This window comes from Rhagoletis zephyria, unplaced genomic scaffold (assembly GCF_001687245.7).
Source record: "Rhagoletis zephyria isolate East Lansing unplaced genomic scaffold, Rhagoletis_zephyria_1.1 Rzeph_scaffold_00423, whole genome shotgun sequence".
NCBI lineage: Eukaryota > Metazoa > Arthropoda > Insecta > Diptera > Tephritidae > Rhagoletis > Rhagoletis zephyria.
The window spans coordinates 136,864-155,957 of NW_016157507.1; the positions used below are offsets into that span (position 1 = coordinate 136,864).

At 36.2% G+C, this 19,094-nt stretch overlaps 1 protein-coding gene across 1 annotated transcript in view; it reads right to left on the minus strand.

Annotated features, from left to right (window-relative positions):
• The window catches only part of LOC108359621 (cell wall protein IFF6-like), a 138,439-nt gene extending 127,950 nt beyond the window's left edge, over window positions 1-10,489 (minus strand). The window contains exon 1 of the mRNA XM_017611555.1: window positions 10,205-10,489. Within this exon, the coding sequence (XP_017467044.1) occupies window positions 10,205-10,489 (285 nt within the window). The remainder of the gene's footprint in view (window positions 1-10,204) is intronic.
• Window positions 10,490-19,094: the final 8,605 nt, after the last annotated feature.

Sequence of the window (19,094 nt, forward strand, 5' to 3'; positions counted from 1 at the left end):
TATGGTATTATGGGGAGCACTCTACAATAATTTGAGTCTCGAATACTACTGGCTTGACACCTTTTCTGCAAATTTCGCACACATAGCTCTACCAGCCCGTCATGAATTAAACTCAAGCACTTGTCAAATAATGATGTAACCACTTCACGTGTTTCCACTCTGCTTCAAGTGCCGCCTTATTGTCAAGGTCAATGCGTCTAAGTAATTCTCTTGTAAATTTAAAATTACATAGATAGAAAAACCACTTTTTATAATTGAATCAATGGATCTTTTTGAGACTAGTCATTTTTTTTTATTCCAGGAAATACATACTTATGTACATAAATTTGAACACAAAAAATAAAGTTCATTTCATCTTATTTTTATTTTATATACATACACAATTTCTTCTCTCCCCTGTAACGCCTGCTTTTACGACAACTTCAATTTAAATTTTCATAATTAATTAAATCCACTGCAGCCATGAACTCATCACAGATTTCACAACCACACTTTGAGTTGCACTTTAAACTACTACTACAGAAAAATTTGAATAAGTTTTGTTCCATACCGCCTCCACCTACATACTTTGCGTTGACCACTGAAGCTTAAGAATGGTTAGTTCTTTTTTTTTTAATCTACAACGAGACGCATAAATTTGCATTTCATTTAGCTAACAAATGACCAAATCTAAAATGGTAAGCTGCAAAAGAAGAAGCAGATAAGTAGCAAGTTGTTCAAGTACAGATGACACTATCAAATTCATTTGAGAAACTTACATGTGTCTCCGACATGCACCCAAAAAACTTCTACTTCAAAGTTTGGTTAGAACTCAGCCCAAAAAAAAAAACACCCACAGACACACGCACACGAATGAATAAATAAAGCAAAAGTGTTATCTACTTTCAGGCGTTTACAACCCGATGAACTGGTTGGTTCACTTCATCATTGTGCTTGGTTGTGGTGTCGCTGGTTATCCTTGTGGCTGCTGAGTGCTCTGGTTTTTGGATGCTCGCCACCAAATGCGGTGGAAATTTCAATTTCAAGTTGCGTCACACCAAAACACATTCGCCCGAACAGCACCAACAAAATACATGCTTGAAAACTTTTACAAATGGCACTGTAAATTGTGGGCGCTTTCGACAAATACGTAAATATGTATGTATGTATGCGCGCACAGGCATTTATCTTCTTTACCCTTGCTTTGACCATATCAAATCTAAATTGCTACTTGAATATTTATCTACTATTAATTATAATTGCTATTTATAGGAAAATCATTTATGTATATAAATATGTAAGTAAATCGTTCGTTTAAGCTGGGTATTAAATATTTCGCATAACTGAACTTTGAATTATTTTTGGAATGTTTGGTATTTTGTTTTTGGTGGGAAAATTGTTCAAGTACTACGCAAAGTCATTAGGCCCAACACTGAAGTGTGTGTCCATCAAATCGCTTGCTGCCATCGCTTCACTCATCAAAAACAAATTATCATCAGCAGCATCAAATGCCAGCCGCCATTTATCCAATCCATAACCGTAGCGATTAGCTTGTCTCATCTGCAATGACTTTCTCATTCTCTCTCCCCCTTGCTATTTGCCTTAAGGTATATAAGTATGTAATAAAACGGAATTTGTTATTAAAAGCTAATGTCGGCAATTAAATATCCAATTTCCGTTTGATTTTTATTTTTCATTTTTGGTATTTTTCGTTTGTTGTTGTCGATTTGCTTTTGCTCCTGTTTTATGCCACCAATTATAGCTTAAATCCTCAAGTCATGCTTCTAGCACGAATAATTTCTATATTAACTTTGTTTTATGTTTTCGAACAATTAGTTGATGTTTTTGCCTTCGAACATATTCTATCAAATGTTTTCTTGTGTGTGCATAAATATATATGTACATAAATATGTATGCATGCGTAAGTAATAAATTTTAATATGACCCATGGCGCTTTGTCCTGCGTACGCTTGCCCACGACTTAGTTCTTTTATTGAGTTATGAAATATTTTATCTTCTTGCTGAAGCAAATACATGAAGCCTGTACATGAAAATAATGCTGAGTTCACCATCTACGACGTTCTATTTCATATACAGGGTTTTTAAATTGTATTTCTTTTGCTTGAAAAAAATAATAATAATTCAGTCAGGCCGGCATATGGATCAGATATCCAGCTAATTAAACTTTAATTTCCTTTTTTTTTTAAACCTCCCTTAATAATTTTGAGTAGTTTATTTTAAGACAGAGTTCGTGAAAATTCTCCTACCTACAATTTCCATCTTCCTCCTTAATACAACTCAATTCAAGAGCAGTCATTTTTGGATTTAGTTTTTTGTGAGTAAAAAAAAAAAAGATCGCTCTCTAATGACCCTCCAATGACGCAGATGGTACTCTTGCACAAATCCAGAAGAGGAGGAGAAGGCGGTAGTACCAGAGAGCGAAATGAAAGCAGGGGAAATCTTCTTCTGTGGAGGACCGAACCCGTCATATCGCTGCATTCAGTTAGCGGCCCAGGTCTACGGAGGTTACGGAGGAAGCCTGTGGGACCACCGCCTGTTTACGGATTCCAACATTGCCTATCGCTATCGCCAAAAATCTCCAAAGGAACAGCAGGCGCGCCTAAGAACATGCCACATGTATTTAGTTATGTACATGCCCCTCATACTGCAAGATTTGGCTGACTACACATTGTATTTATCTGTTACTTTTTCATATTGTGTACTTTGAGGCCCCACCGGTTTTTATTCAGAGAATTTGGCGATTAGCTTGCCGATTGTGAGAGTTCCACTGCTGAACTCATTCTCGATAAACATTTCTGGACAGCATCACTCTTTGAGTCTTTATTTGTCTTTAATGAACTCAGACGTAGAACTTTTGGTACCCACTTTTAAATATTAAGTCGTGCGAAACTGAGTGCTTTACTTCTTAACACCCCACCCCAGCCCCCCATTCCTGCTTTGGTTTTCACTAATCTACATCAAAGTGTTACAAATGTGAATCGTAAAAATACGTAACGGCATTGCTTTAATTAATTTTAATTAGCCCTAAAGTATTTTGCTTACTTTCCAACTACTCATTTTCGCTTTTTTTTTATTTTCTTAGCCAGGATGTGTGGGATAGTTGTATTTCGAGGTGTAGATGCTCTTGTGTGTGTTTACCGCAAAGAAAAAAAGGCGACAGAATTTCGGTTCGACTTAAGATTAGTGCAGAACTAGTTCAATAAGAAGTGGTACAAGTCTTAATCTTAAATGAATAGATAGCTAACGGAAACTTATTTTCACTAATCTAATTTGGGTAATTTTCTCTTAGATTTGAGTTGGGTTGGGAAGAAAAAAACTTTAATTTTTTATGCCAATTGCTGACAAGTAGTAGTTTTTCAATCCATATCCACTGATACTAGTTTCAAATGTGTACTTTCTGAAACCATTCCGGTTTAAATTACATAGAATGTGCAAAACGCATTGCTTGCAAGAGAATGCAAACCATAAAGGTAGGTGGCAGAATAAATGTGTTGGCGCGGTGGAGTGGAGTGGAGTAGTTGAGGTACGTGAAACGTGGCGGCGCATTAAGTGCGTTTTATGTTCAACGCTTTGCTTTCCATTAACAAATTAAAAACCTGCAATGAAATGAACATACGAAAGTGCTAAAACCATCAGAGGCAGCAACAAAAAAAAAAAAAAAAAATTAAAACGTTACAAGAACATCAAGAAAGGCTGTTGCAAATATAAAATTAAAGCGAAATACAAAATAAAAAGGAGTACCGCGTCACTTTAACTACTTTTTGTATTGTTTTTTATTTATTTTTTGCGTTTTGTAATTGCTGGCGCTTCTATTGCACTTGGCAGCCGCACTAGACTCACTTTAATTGCAATTGTTATTTTACGGAAATTGCAAGGCGAAAACAAAAAACCAAAAGAACTTCGAAATAACAATAACAAAGTAATAAAGTAAATGTGAAACAAATAGGTTTTTGTATGCCAAGCGAGCGAAGAAAAAAAAATGTTTGAAACGGAAGAATTAGCGTAGAACCAGCAAAAACATTTGCAAAACATGGTTTTACCTCAACACACACACACACACACACACACACAGTTTTTTTCGCATTTAGCTTTCACTGCAGAAAACTCTTTGGCTTCTTAATTTTTATATACTACGCTTTGCCATAAAATGTGTGCGCTCACTTCAAATCTACGCTTCAGCTGTGGGTATCTGCACTTACATATTTACATCCATTGCCTGTTGCTGTAACCACCACTCATCATTTTTGGCACACACACATGCAGCTTTGGTGGTTCTACCTTTCGCTGCTTCACTGTTTACCTGAAATCGTACACTCCTTTACTCCTCTTCTGTCTTCCAATTAACGCCAGCATTATACCAGTTATATTAGTCTTATATGGCGGATGCGAATAACAGCGACTGCATTTGTGATTTTCACCGTTGCACATGCAAATATACTTGTAAACAGACGTTCATACATACATACATACACATGCATATGTCAGCCAAAAGACAACCAAAGAACAAGAACAACCAAGTAGAGTAGTTTTGTGTATGGCAATGGCTAAAATTAAGGAAAACAACCATTGCGAAATTGCTGCTTCGTTTTAGCAAACCAACCTTGATTTGTCTGCGTTTGCGTTGAAATTTCGGTGCTTATTTGAGAAGCAGAATACGTACATGAAAGACAGAGCAGTGTGGCTTCAAGGATTTTTCACATATGCAAATGTATAAGGGGGGAAAAAAAACCAAAAACAATCGAGTTGCTTATTTTTGAAAATAGCGTTGAGTGATAGAGTATCCTTCACAGAGAGACTAGTAATAAAGGATAATGCCTGTTTGCTGGTTGCAGAAGGAACATGGCAGCTAAAACCCAAAAAGCGTGCTTGCAACTGTAAACGAAGTGTAAGCAACATAGAGACGAGAAAGTGAAAACCATCGAAAAGCCAAATTGAACTCTTCAGCAGGTATTATTTCGAATGCGCATTTCTACATTTGCAGGAATCGAGAAAGTACATGCATACATATTAGAGTGGACCTTAAAAATATCAACATCCGCGAAAATTTCAAAAATACAAACAAAAAATGTTAGGGGTTTGATTATTTTTAAATCGCCAAAATGTGAAAAAAAAAACCGTTTACTTTGGCCGGCTATAACCCAGCTGGTTTATGAATTTATATGAAAAGTAAAAATGTTTAAAATTGTTACGTTAAAAAATTTAAATTCTTAGATACTTAGAATTTGTTTTTGAAAAAGAAAAAGAAATCGAACACATTTTCATTCAAATTTCAAGGTTTTTTTTCTCAGAAGTGTTAGAATTTCGCGCTTGTTGCAATGTGTTAACGCAGAAAACCTCAAGAGGAAATGGAGAGCACAGTTTTTTAATATATATCTATTTATTTATAGCTGCGGCTTCCGTACATATGAAAAATAAACGCGTGGTCCAACTTTAGTTATTTATTAAATGAAAAGGGATTTTTAAAAGCTGAAAGTACTGTATTTGGCCAATAGAGCGCTTAAAAAAAACGCACTTGTGTTTAAAAGTAATTTGCTCGTTCTTAATTGGGTATGCATTTATCAAATATCTCTTCGCTGAACTTAGTGAAGTGATAAGTCGCTGGCATTTTCAGCTATGGTCAACGCTAAACCAGCTTGGCTATCACACGCTTCTTTAAGCATCACTCTCACTCCACTCCCGGAGTATTTTTGGTATGGTCGTAAGCTACGGCTTACAAGCTACACTGGGGCTCTGCATAAATGCATCCCTGAATAAATCCCAGCATTCCTTGAAGCACCAGTACCACAGCCCTTTTCATATTGTACAGTTTCTCTGGACTTCCAGAAAAAAGTACAATAAAAAAGCAAATCAAGTATTTGAACAATTTTAGCCTTAAAATATTTTCTAAGCGAAGAAGTACAGAAATTATTAATTTTTTCATTGCCACTCCAAAAAATCATAATTTTTTTGTTTAACAACTGTGGAAAGTCCACAAAGAGAATATTCATATTAGAGTCAATAGAAGTTAGCATCAAATACAAAATAAAATTAAAAAAAAAGACTGCATCCAGAATATCTGTCGCAGCCATTTTGTAATTTTTGAAATTTTACGATTTTTTAATTTTTATAATTAAATGTTAAAATTAAAAAGTGCAATAAAACTAGTATGCCAACCATATTACATTGAGTAAAAGATGACTTTGATTTAGTTTCTCTCCATTCAATATTGTGGTTATTCATTCAAGTATATATGGTAATGAGCTTTTAATGCAAGATTTTTAATTGCCTTAGAAAAACTTATTGCCCTATCACTATTAACACCCCATTTATTTCCATCTACTATAACAGACTTGAATCTGCACCTAAAATGTTTTTACAGAACTAAAACTAAATGCCACTTATTTGTTGCTAATGGATATACTACTCATACAAAATCACATTAGCGGGTATTACAATGAAACAGCAGTCTTGCGTCTTTGCTAACAAATGTAATGAAAGCTAAGCCAACTACATACTTTTGCCAAACTTGAAATGAGATCAAATTTCACGAAAGAAAATACGTAAAGCTTTAAAAAATACAAAAAAAAAACATGGCTGAGTTAAAGCAAGCGAAGAACATAAAGAAACACGGAATGACCAGGCCTTCTCCATGTGGCAGGCCAGCGCACTCACTACACGAACGAAAACAAAAGCAACTAAATTGACTTCAAAATCACAAACCGTAAATATTATTGCATGACTCGATTTAATTCGCCAACCAACAGTAAACAAGACGCAACGACATAGGTGAAGGAAAGCCAGGCTATAAAACTATAAGAGTCTGAGTCAAACTTACTGCAGAGGCGATGAGTATGAGTGGATGGTTGGAGTGCGGCAGCAGCAAGTAAGTGCTTATATGTGTGTATGTATGTAGAATACTTTTGAAGTACGTTGGCAGAGAAGTACTAGGCTCTCTCAGCGTGCTAGTGTGAGTTGTTTGCATGGAAAATACTTTTTATTTTTATACACTTAAAATAGTCACTTGCAGTATTGCGGCCACAAATGAATTTGGCTTTTATTTTATTGGCATTGGTTTTTTTCGTTTTGTTGTTTCTCTTCTGCTCTTTACAAGATAAAAAAAAATATCAAAAAGCATGAAAATCAACGCTTCAACGTGCCATAATGCCCTTGCTTTGCTCACTCGAACATTCAATGTATTTATATTTATCGAAGCATAACGTAAGGCGTTGGAGTAATTGTTTTCAACTGCTTTGCGAATGAGTGCGAAAAAAAGAGCATATTTGAGCTAAAATTAAAGTACTTAGTGAAGAGCGAGTGTGTGTGATCTTACACATACATATGCATACAAGTGAAAGAATGCCGAAACAACGACTTAAAACGCTCTTAAACTATAACTTTATACACATCTTTTCCATAAATTTCGAGAATACACATAAACTGATATTACTCCTTGACTCAAAGTATTTGTGTGTGTGTGTGTGTGTGTATTTTTTCTTTGCGTAGGTGGCATGCTATTCAGTGCTGCTATAAAGCATCAATTTATTGCCTCAACCGCACAACGCAAGCAAGCGTCTAGCATATAAAAATTCGCGCGCCATTTACACTTAGGCGATGACTTTTCAAAAATAAAAATAAACTTCAGAAAGGAAAAGAAAAATATATGTACATACATAAATAAAAAGCAGGGAAGAGTGTTGCATAAAGCGTGGAAGTGGTAGCCAGTAAACGGCACATTAATGCCAGTTTTGAACACCGCAAATTTTCAACAGCAACACTTGCAAAACGCGAGTGCATTCGTGTGTGTGTGTGTGTGGTGTGTGGTGTATGCGTGCGTATGTGTGTGTGTGCCCGGTAAAAGTTGTTGAAAGGATTTAAAATTCAGCGAAGCTGAACAGCGCTCACACAGTTGGTGCGCTTTCCTTACACCTTTCGCCAAATTGTTGTCTTTGCTATCCGCTTACTCTGCATTTCCCTTTCAGCGAACTTTGCTGCTTTATGTAGTTGCGGTGGTGGCGGCGCAGGAAATACTTTATGCGCTACTAAAGCGCGTTTATGCGCTATTCACTCTTCATAGTAAATTATGATGGTTATATGTATGTACATAAACATTTGTGTGTGCGTATGTAAGAAGCTGTATTTGTTGGCTTTTGTGCCCTGCAGGGAAAGCTAAAATGTAGTTGTGAACTTGAATTCTATCGGTTTGCTTTTCAGCGATTGGTATTTATAACATGGCGATGTCCTACGATATGTCAATTACCAGGCTATGCATCAGCATCTACTAGTAAAAATACTAGTAGAATCATACCAGTTGAAGAGATAGTCTGCCAATTCATCCCCGGTTAAAAGCATACGTATGCCATTTTGTTCGCGGGCCGTCAACAGTCTCATTGGCCGACAGAGCAGCAGAGCACTGACGTGGTATTCGTGAGTTCCAAGGTTCAATTCCTGGTGCAGAGATGCCATCGCTTTAGCCCATACTAGTTAATGAACTAGTATTTTTACTGGCTTCGCTTTTCACTGCAGGGTGCTCACAACGTTTTTGTTGTTGTTAGCTGCCACCTCTGCTGCTGCTGATGTTGGCTTGTGCTGCAATTGTTAAAATGTGCTTAAGCCATTTTGAAACAGAATCAAGTGTAAAGTTTCCGCAAACTTTTGAAACTCTCTGTAATGCGCGAGATGATGGATGAGCTAATGGGGGTGCGTATATGCAAGCTTTTACTGACGCACAAGTTATTGTAAGCACTACAACACACATGTCGTTTATACTTGCTGACAAAAAAAATTTGAAAAGCCTTCAAAAAGATGACTTCAATCACAAAAATATTGATACTTTATAATTTGTTGTGATCTTAGAGTAATTTAAAACTTGCATTGGTAAGTGCGTGAGAGATTGAGTGATTAAGCAGGTGGGTGAGTGAACGAGTGAGTGAGTGAGTTATTGAATGAGTTATTGAGTGAGTGAGTTATGAATAAGTTATTGAGTGAGTGAGCTATTGAATGAGCTATTGAGTGAGTGAATATGTAACGAATATGTAAGGAGGGAATAGGTAGGTGGGTGAGTGAGTGAATGAGGTAATGAGTGAGTTAGCCAGTTAGTGAATGATTGAATGAGTGAGTGAGTGAACCAGTTACAGAGTGAACTAGTGAACAAATTAGTGAGTGAGTAACTGAGTGGGCTAGGAAGTAAATGAGTCACTCTTTTCCTTTGAAACGGCTAAGCAGATTTGGAAAAGAGTTTCCTCAAGACAGATTTTAATCTGAATTAATAAAAAAGACATTTTGTGAATATAAGTTTCAAACTAAAAGTTTAATTTACATAAAAAATTTAAAAATGGTTGATTCCTGTTTAAAATACAAATTCTATTACTCTAACATTTTAAGTGAAATGTCGTAATCGGATAATTTTAAAAGCGTTTAGTTAAAGAGTTGACAACTTTACAAAATTTAAATATTTTGTATTTGTTTGAGTTAGAAGTAGAAAGTGTTGGTACATGCCTTTATTCTGACAAATTATCGAAAAGAGTTGTTACTGTCAAAACGGACACTGAAAACTGCACCCACTTGTTCAGACACTTGCTTACAAACAAATCGACAGTACCAAACTGCACGTCAAACAGTGCGGATGTATAAATTAATGTATATATGCATGTATGTATTTATGTATATTTTATGTTTTACATATTTGTCAATAGTTGCTCTGAGAACGGTTACCGAAGCATAATCGAAATACATATATCGAAAACAAAAACCTAAAAAACGTTTAGTTTTTGTATAACGGTAAATTTCAGAAATGAGGAAATTTCGTTATTTCGAAATTCAAGAACACTAATTTACTCAAAATTGATACTCTCCACAATCTCTTTAAAATAAGTAAGATTATTATGCATTTTTGGAAATGTGCGTGGTGCCGCCAACTTATCAGTATATGACTTTATCTCATTAAGTCTAACTGGAACTTAAACTTTTTTACTTCTTAAAGTGTGATATGACGAATAGAAAATTGACAAAATGTGTTTAATATCCTACCACACAGTTTTTATTAATAAAATACCACTAATTTGGCTTCTGAAGTGACAACACTGCTTATAACCCCATATCGTATTTTACTTTATGAGTGGAAAACTATTTGGAAGGCCAGAAATGAGAATTGCTACAGTGTCCTACTACTTGTTTTGGTCGATGCAGAATATACTTTTCAAATTGAATCACTTTCAAGGATAAGTACTTCTTCTGAGATGAATCCAATCGAATCCGTATGCGTAATAGGACTCGTAATCGCATTTTTTATCATAGTCCTAAACGTAATCTTAATCGTATTCGTAATCGCATTCATAATCGCACTTTCAATCGTATTCGTAACCATAATCGCAATTTTATTCATCAACGTTTCCATACTCGTAATCATAATCGTATTCGTATTCGTAATCGGATACGCATTCGTATTCGTAACTATAATTATAATCTTTTCCATAATCATACTCGCAGTCGTATTCGTAGTCGTATTCGTCATATTTGTATTTTTAATCTATATTCTATACGTATTTGGTTTCGAATCTATGTACATATTGTATATTCGCAATATTGAGTATACCCTGCAGTACGCGGGAGCGACTACAGGACTGATGAATCGATAGCTACCTGGTAAACTCCGTCGATTACCGACCGACTACTTGCAGTGCATTTCAACGATTACTTTTACAAGGCTATGCCCTAGGCGGTAGTCACCATCGGCACTCACTACACTATCGGCAGTTACTAAAGTAGCCACTTGCGTGATTTATGGGCGCCCTCTGTCGTAGTTTTTCGCTATTCTGCTTCCGACTGGTTCGATACTGCACTGGTTAATAGATTAGCTACTTATCTAGGAGTCGGTGCAGTAGCGGTGCAAAAGTAACGATTGACTCCAGCAGTACTGGAGGGCAACTTATATACATATATTGACTGCTCTGCATGGCGTATGAGTAATGAAAACGACTACATATTGCAGTTGCCAGTTGAAAATACCCAAAAAGTCGAACCATGACGGCGTTTATGTGTGCTTTAGTGTTTCTGGAATGTTGTTCGAACTCTTAGCGAGTCGTACGCAAAATTCCTTTGTTAGTCCGTCGTTTGTGCACCCAAAAATTCTAACTCAAAACAAATATTAACGTCAAACCTAAAAAATCGAAGTAGATTTTCCACTTTTAGTTGAATGCTTTCAAATAACTTTGTACTACGTACGTGTATATCCCATCTGAAAAAAAATCTTTGTTATACATAGTATATAGATAAGTATGTATTGAGCAAAATTTGCGTGTAACTCACTACAAAACGCGATAAGTGTAAGTTGTAAGTGCGGTGCTCTACTTATTTGCGCAAAATTTTACGGCAAAGCGCATTTGGGCTATCATGTTCACTCTTCTTCTTCACAATTCAAAAATGCATATACGCCAAAAATATATACTGCCATAACATAACTACTCAGTGCTGCACTGGCGGGCTGCAGCCAACATTTTATCGATAACTGCACTCAGTTACTCTTCCGTTTATTTGTACTCTCACTCAAATGCTCAGTTATGCACAACAACGCACTGCTGCCATTATTTGATACAAACTTACACATAAGTAGAAATGTATGTATGCATGCTTTTCCCTTAACAACTTTTCGTGCAACAGCTGTCGACCCGACCGCCTTGCAGTCCTTCACATTGAATCGCCTCAAAAGTGTTGACTGTATGTAGATAACATAAGGCTGTAACTCTTTGCACTGCTTCTTCTTCTTCTTCACTTTCGTTGTCTCGAAAAGCACCTTTGTTATTAGTGTTGTTCTTTGTGGTGGTGTCGTCACCTTGCTGTTACCGCTTGTTTATGCAACACTTAGCATTACAACCACAAGGCGCCGCACTGGCATCCACCACAGTCCGCTACTTCAAGTCAACTCCATGTACATAGTCTCAAATCTTTTTAGGTTCGCAATATTCTCTATTAATATTGTTTCCCTTGTTGTTGTGTTGTTGTTGCGAAAGTCTTCTAAATCATGCTTACCGTAAGTGCGCTGCGCGCAGGAAGCGATTGTTCACCTTCTCAGACGGAGCGTCGCGGCTGGTGTAGTGGTGCAGCAGAAGCAGGAAACTTGCGGCGTAACGATAAATAAAATACACTTTTATTGCACTTTTTAAGCGTGAAAAATGGCAGCCGCTACCGGTTTGGTGCAGTTCGGTAGAAGCACAACAATTTACGTACATATATAGAGTGCGAAGCGGGAACAACTGAAGTAAACGAAAGCTAAGTAACAGCATTTTGTCGTCGAACAGTAAATGGAGTATGATCTATTTAGTGTCCATAAAAGAATGAGTCTTTTGAAGTAAATTTTCTAGATTATTCCATAATATTTAAGTTGACAGCGATCAGTTTTCCTATGGTATTATACATAAGAAAGGGTGTACATTAGGGTGGGTACATTCTTTTCGACTCTAGGCGTATCGCATAGGAGGATTCTACGGGTAATTCAAAGCAAATTTTTCGCAGAAACTATGGCTCTGAAATCAGTTTGGAATTTGCCAAATTGCGAAAATAAGTTTCTTTTACTTAGCATGTGTATAAGAAGTAGCAGAGGAATGGTTCGTGTTGCCTATCGTTCGTGATACAGAATAAGGTTTTAAGGCTTTGTCGGCTACCTCATTGCCACAGAAGAAAAACACTGGATTGATCAACATTTCGTGCTACCTTCTTAATGGCGAATACTTCTTCTTGATATACTCGTGACGGAGTAATGTACATAAAATATGTTAATGATCAAAAATTCCTTTGATCCATGAACAGGTTACTTTGAGTATAACGGCCAGCATCTGCAGCGCCATCTATGGGGTCAATTTTTTTTTGCAGAAGCTTTGCTTATTTTTCATCACATGCAGCACGCATTTTGAATTTCAACGAAATCGGTTTCCTAAATAGGCGTTTTATGATTAAACTTAACTCCAGCGCCACCCAGCGAGTTTTCTAGTAGCCGGTAATAGGACAATATATGCAAGGTATAACCTCCGCAAATTTGACTGAAAACTATCTAAACGAATCGAATATAAAAGCATGATCACATTATCGTAACCATTTTTTTTATAATATGCAATATATACACTCGTACGTACACTTGCTAATCACATATCTATAGAAATTATGAAAGAAAATGTGAACCTGCTTGATCTATGTGAAGCCACGTATTTACGCCTTTTCGCCCATATCATATCCACGCGTATTGCATTTTTCATCGCCATCAGAACACTGTGCAACAGCTGCTCATAAAATGTTTTCAATTTGTTTATACATTTTAAGCTTGTGGTTACTAGCGATTTTGTTGTTTTATATTTTGTTGGTGTTGATATTGCTTTCGCCATTGGTATCTATATACATACGTATGCATGTATGTATGTAAGTCATTGCATGCTCCCGTCGCAATATGCACACATAATGTTGCAACGGATGTAATTAGAAATAAAGTTGATAAATTCCTTGCCGGAGCGCGAATGTCTCAAGTCGTCTATATAGGTCTCCATGTCTGCGTATTAGTCTTCGCTGCTTTTTGTTGCAAAATAGTAAATAGAAGTTGTGCAGCTGTGTTGCGGCAGCAGAGCCGCTATCGAATATTTTACCACACGAAAGTTTTTCGTCATTCATACTCAAATTTTACAAACTGCTGTTACTCTTTTTAGCGCCACAATTTGGGAACTGTTTTGCTTGCTTCTGTTGATAGACAGGTGGATAGACTGATAAAAGAAAAATTGTAAGTGCGATAGATATTGAAGCAGCGGTTTTACCAAGTTAGGTATTAATTAATTCGAAGCAACAAATAAAATTTTATTTTTCTTAACTATTGATTTTTTTTTTGGTTTGATTATGGAGCACAGAATAAATAGTTAATAAATAAATGTCTAAATTTTTTTTTTTTGTAATTCAACGTTATTTTTAAACTTAATATACTAAAGTTTATAGATTGTTAAAAATTTGCTGAATATTATTAAAAAATTATGTTAAGATTACTCATTGTTGCTAACGCTGGAGTCACGGTTGAGTTTGTGGTTGTTTTAGGCATCTGAGCTGCTGCTAAATAGATTTTGAATAATTTATTACATACCAACTTCGTAAATTTCCTAATTAATTCTCCAGCTTTCTTTTAAATTTGGTTAGAATTGCTTTGTAAATAAATAGTAGCCCCCTAAAGAAATTTGTATATAGTCGTGTTTCCCTTCATTTGTAACTACCATATCTAGCTGGTAGCTGGTTTTTTGATTACTTGTATTTGCAGGCAGATATAAATCCGTTATTACCGTTAAACTTCTTCATTAAGTGCAGGGATTTTATTATGTTTTCCAAAGAGTAGCACCAGTGCACTGGTTCGAATATGTACTATTATATACGTCGGATCCGGTGTTAGTTTGTTCCTTTATTATTCTCCCTTCTAAATTTTGCTGTTTGTATATTTCCTTCAAATAAATTAGCTATGATTGTGGTTTGAAAGGTGCTGTAAACACAGCATTATTTCAAAAACGAACACAAATCAGATATGTAGTACTACCTAAGCGATTCGAAGACTCCTTCAAAATTGGTGGCAATGAAACTTTATACTTGGCTACAAAACAGAATACACGACAATATTCTAGAAATTATTATTTAACTATACAATGCTGGTCATTTGTATAGTTGCATCCTTTGCTGATTTTTCTTTTTAATTGTTTATAGTGTGAAATTCAGATTATAAAAAACTACTGAGCACTTCACGGATCGAATCGGAACAGAAAAATCGATAAAAAATCTAATCGGAATGTCTCGATTAATCGATCTTCGATTTAAAGATGGCATCTCTAACAGTTGGGTGACTTATTTAATAGCATTCGCGACTTTTATGGGCCAATTGCTAATTGGTTACACGCCATGAGACTAGGGTTAGACACAGCGCACTATGGGCGTAGTTGCAAGGACAAAGTCGAGATATGTGGTTATTACAGGCAAATAAAAGAAGAAAACTTAATTTTTTTTTCGCTATTGCCCGGCTTTGAGTGAAATAAGATTACCATTCCTTAAAGGTCTTCAAGAGATGTCAAAGATGGAGATAAAGTAGTGGCTCTGTCAATTTTATAAAATGTCGCTAGTGGCTTCTAATTATCTGTGTGTAGGGAGGTATCCTCTCCAACATAATCTTATTTGCAAATAACGCACCAAAAGGGATAACTATGTTAAAAATTACTTAGTTGATTAAGAAAAAATTTAAGTTGTTTATCTACCTTCGAATTAAAATACAAGTTCATACATGCAAAATGAATAACCACACTTTAAACACAATGCGTGTACTAGATACTTATATATGTATGTCCAGGAACAAATGTATCACTTTAAAGTTATCCAAAACAATTTGCACTCCCAAATCGAAACAAAGGCGGAAATTGGTTTCGCATTTCCACAAAAGCAAACCTACTTACTTTCATTTGCCATACATAATGGCACATTTGAATTGGTGCCACCGAGCTTGACAGCAACGTATTGGGTATTAGAAATTCGTCTCCACTAAAGCACAAGTATACCACTTTGCTGCTGCAATTCAGTGGCAAGGTTGCCGCCACAAAACGCATTTACGCGCAAACAAATACAAATATACAAATATACAAAATGTGTGACACAAAGGCCCCACAACACCACACTAAGTGAAATTGTATCCGCCAGCGATGCGCGCGCTAGCTCTGAATGGCAGCGTGTTGCACACGTATGTTGCAAGTACAAATGCATGTATGTATGTATGTATGTATGGAGTACATTATCAGGTGAATGTGTTTTTGTACACAGTTCCACATTCACTTTCCATGCAGCATAATCAGTAGTTGACGCTTATTGCTGGTGCCATGCTTTGTTCGCTGCACTGCTAGCAATGCCAAAAACAAAGGGCTTGCGGGAGAGCAAATGCGGTCGCTGAGATGAATCACTGATTGCTTGGCGCTATGAAAGAATGTCAGTGTCAATGTTTTGTGTGTGCGCAGCTTGTAGTTGCAACGCTTCGGTGACTCTTTGGTTGGTGTTGTAATTTTTGTTCAGAGGGTTTTGTTGTTCTTATTTTTTTTTTTCAAGTGTCATTTAAAATTTCCTTTTCTATTTCAATGGAAATCGCAAAGTCTTGTGTAATATTCCACGGCAGATCTGTGGATTTATGTTATGCAAGTTTTTATGAAGAATAATTAGAGAATTTGAAATATATTTAATTACGTAAAAACCGGAAAAATCTAAATCAAATCCTAAATCAGCATGGCAGATGGAATAAGGAACTACGATCAAATCACCAAAATTTGATTTTAACCAATTTGGTTTATTATTTTCCTAGATTTTAATTCTAGTGGTTTGGTAGATTTATTTTCGGTTTGGCAAAGGATTTTTTGGGCCAGTGCAATCTTATGCAAAAAAGTTTAACTTCTAAAACAAACAATATACATACATATAAAAATATAGGATTAAGATGTAGTTTTTCGCATTCTTAACGCAGTTTCTCTTTGTGTTTTACATTTCAGGAATGGGGTGAACGAACTCAACGTTAATACTTACATAGACTTAGGAAATAAGCGGGCTTCCTCAATTATCTATTGACAGAATAAGACATGGCAAGTGCATCCAAGATGAAATTCCTGGGATACCCAATTGCATGCGTTCAAGTTTGGGCTCACACAGATGAAAGATTGCATAGGATGTGTAGAAGGTAAGTCGAAAGGAAAACCACCTCTCCCACGTCACACTGTCCGGCTTTCTTGGTCCCGGCCAGGGTTGCCACGTTGGTAAATTGGTACAAAAATTGTTCGGTAAAAAGGTAAATGGTTTCCATTTTGGTAGATTTTTGAAAGTAGTCAAATTATTTAGCTTAATAAAGCAATACCACTTTCAAAATTCAATTCAACGGGCTATAAAACTGTGTACCCAAAAATGTTCTAAACTTCAAATTAAGCAGTTCGAAATTTACGCGAAATTTGTTAACTTTTTTTTAAATTTTGTATATATGTAGCTTGAACTCTTGATGCTTTTGGGTTTGGTTAAATTCTTATAAAAGCAAATAAAAAAATAAAATTTACTTGAAAAACATTGTGAATATTAAAAAATAGTACCAAATAATTTTGTTGAAGTTTTTTAATATGATACAAATTCGTTGACGCCTTTAGTTTCATCATTTTCGCTTTTGGTATAAGTAAGCCGAGAAGATGCCTTTAATATGATCTCAAATACCTCAGCGTTAGTTAAGCAGATAGTTCCTTAATAAAAAAATTTAGTTTTTCTTGAAGAAAAAAAAAAACAAATCTGTACTTTTTATTAAAATAATAAAAAAAAAATTTTGATATATGTGACCTGGTCTACGAAAAGGGAGCTTACGTGCGAAAACTAGTTTTCTGTGAAGAAGCTGTTAAAAGTAAGCAACTCGTTTCGTCAGTTTCTCATTATCTCGTTAATTGTTCTCCGCGCCGGACGTCCAGTAAGTGTTGTTGTTGGTCCAGTAAGTGTTGTTGTTGGTCGGAATATTATTATAGTTCTATTATTATTATTATTAATATTATTATTATTATTATTAATATTATTATTATTTTTAGTACACTTCTAAGCAAGTTAGGATTTTCTGCTTTTCACCACGTGAAAAAGCATCTCATCTTCCATCCGAATCAACCAAAAACTGAAAATTGATATTTTGACACCTAGCCCCCTTTCCGTAGACCAGGTCACATATATTTTCCAGATTTGGTAGATTTTTTCAAGTGAATGGTAGGTATTTATTTTCGCCAGTGGGCAACCCTGGATCCGTCGTAGCTATTTTGAACCTTCTTTGTTATTTTTGATCAATAAAATTGCAGAATAAAGTGTATTACGGTACGGTGGTACGGCTTAAGCTTCGGCCTTCATTTTCCGGGTCTTACTGAGTGCCAGTCTATGCGACATCTTACGGATCAGCCAAACTAACCTAATCTTACCTAAACTGCATGATATAGAAAATTGACTGCGGTGAATTTGTATACAAACTATTACCACCAAAGAAATTGCGCGTCCTACAGTAGATATAAAAATTATGCAACTACTTGCATTTGTTTCTCGGAAAAAAAAAAATAAAAAAAAAAAACAACAGATAAAAGGAAACATAAAACATATAAAAAAGTGTACAATGAACTTGCAGCGGTCATCTGCATATCTTCAAACGATATTAGATTACATAAACATTTATGCATTTGACATTACAAACAGGCAAATATGTAAGTAGGTATGCAAAACGTAGAAAGTAAAGTGAAGAAACATAAGCCAAGTTAGTATGTAAGTATGCGTTGGAAAATAAATATTTATGTACATATGTTTATGAAAATCTATACCCAACTTCATAGGCGCCAATGCCACTTATTTAGTTTGGAAATGCATATAAAAGTTGCTGTTGCAGGTACGCATTGCCACATTCGATGTAAAATCTGCACACAACACAACTACTAAATTGCTGTCGGCAAGGCGCTAAATATTCAGGACTTCAAACCACGCACAAGCACTCATCGCGCCAACGCGTCATACATATGTGCCGTGAAGCCGCAAGGATATTCAAACATCAAGTGGAAAATACCGGCAATTCAAACAAAATTCTTTCCAAATAAAATGGGTAATATTCGTAATTTACACAGCGCCAATCGCTCGCTGCTAATCGGCGTTTGTACTATATTGCCGCTACTAATGCGCAATGTGGCGGCAATTACCGCTGCAACAGCAACCACCAGCACTACTACTTACCGCAGTAATAGAAATTACGAGGATGCGACGGCGGCGGAGGCAGCAGCGGCTGCAGTGACAGCAGCCATGACCGCAGCCGCATTGCCAGCGGCGGCAACCGCAAAAGATTACTCACAACAATTACCGCGGTATTATCAAGCGCCATCCGCGCCGTTGACGACCACAACACGAGATGTAGATGCGGCAGATGTGGCTGTGGCACCGATATACCGAAATTATTTCGAAAATACTGATGCGGGTAGTGACAAAATTGGCGCAAGGACAGTAATTACGCGCGATCAAATGGCACAATGGCGCATGCCGGCTGCTGGAAGCGAACAAGCGGCAATCGCCACAGATGGGGCGGCGGCAATGACAGCAGC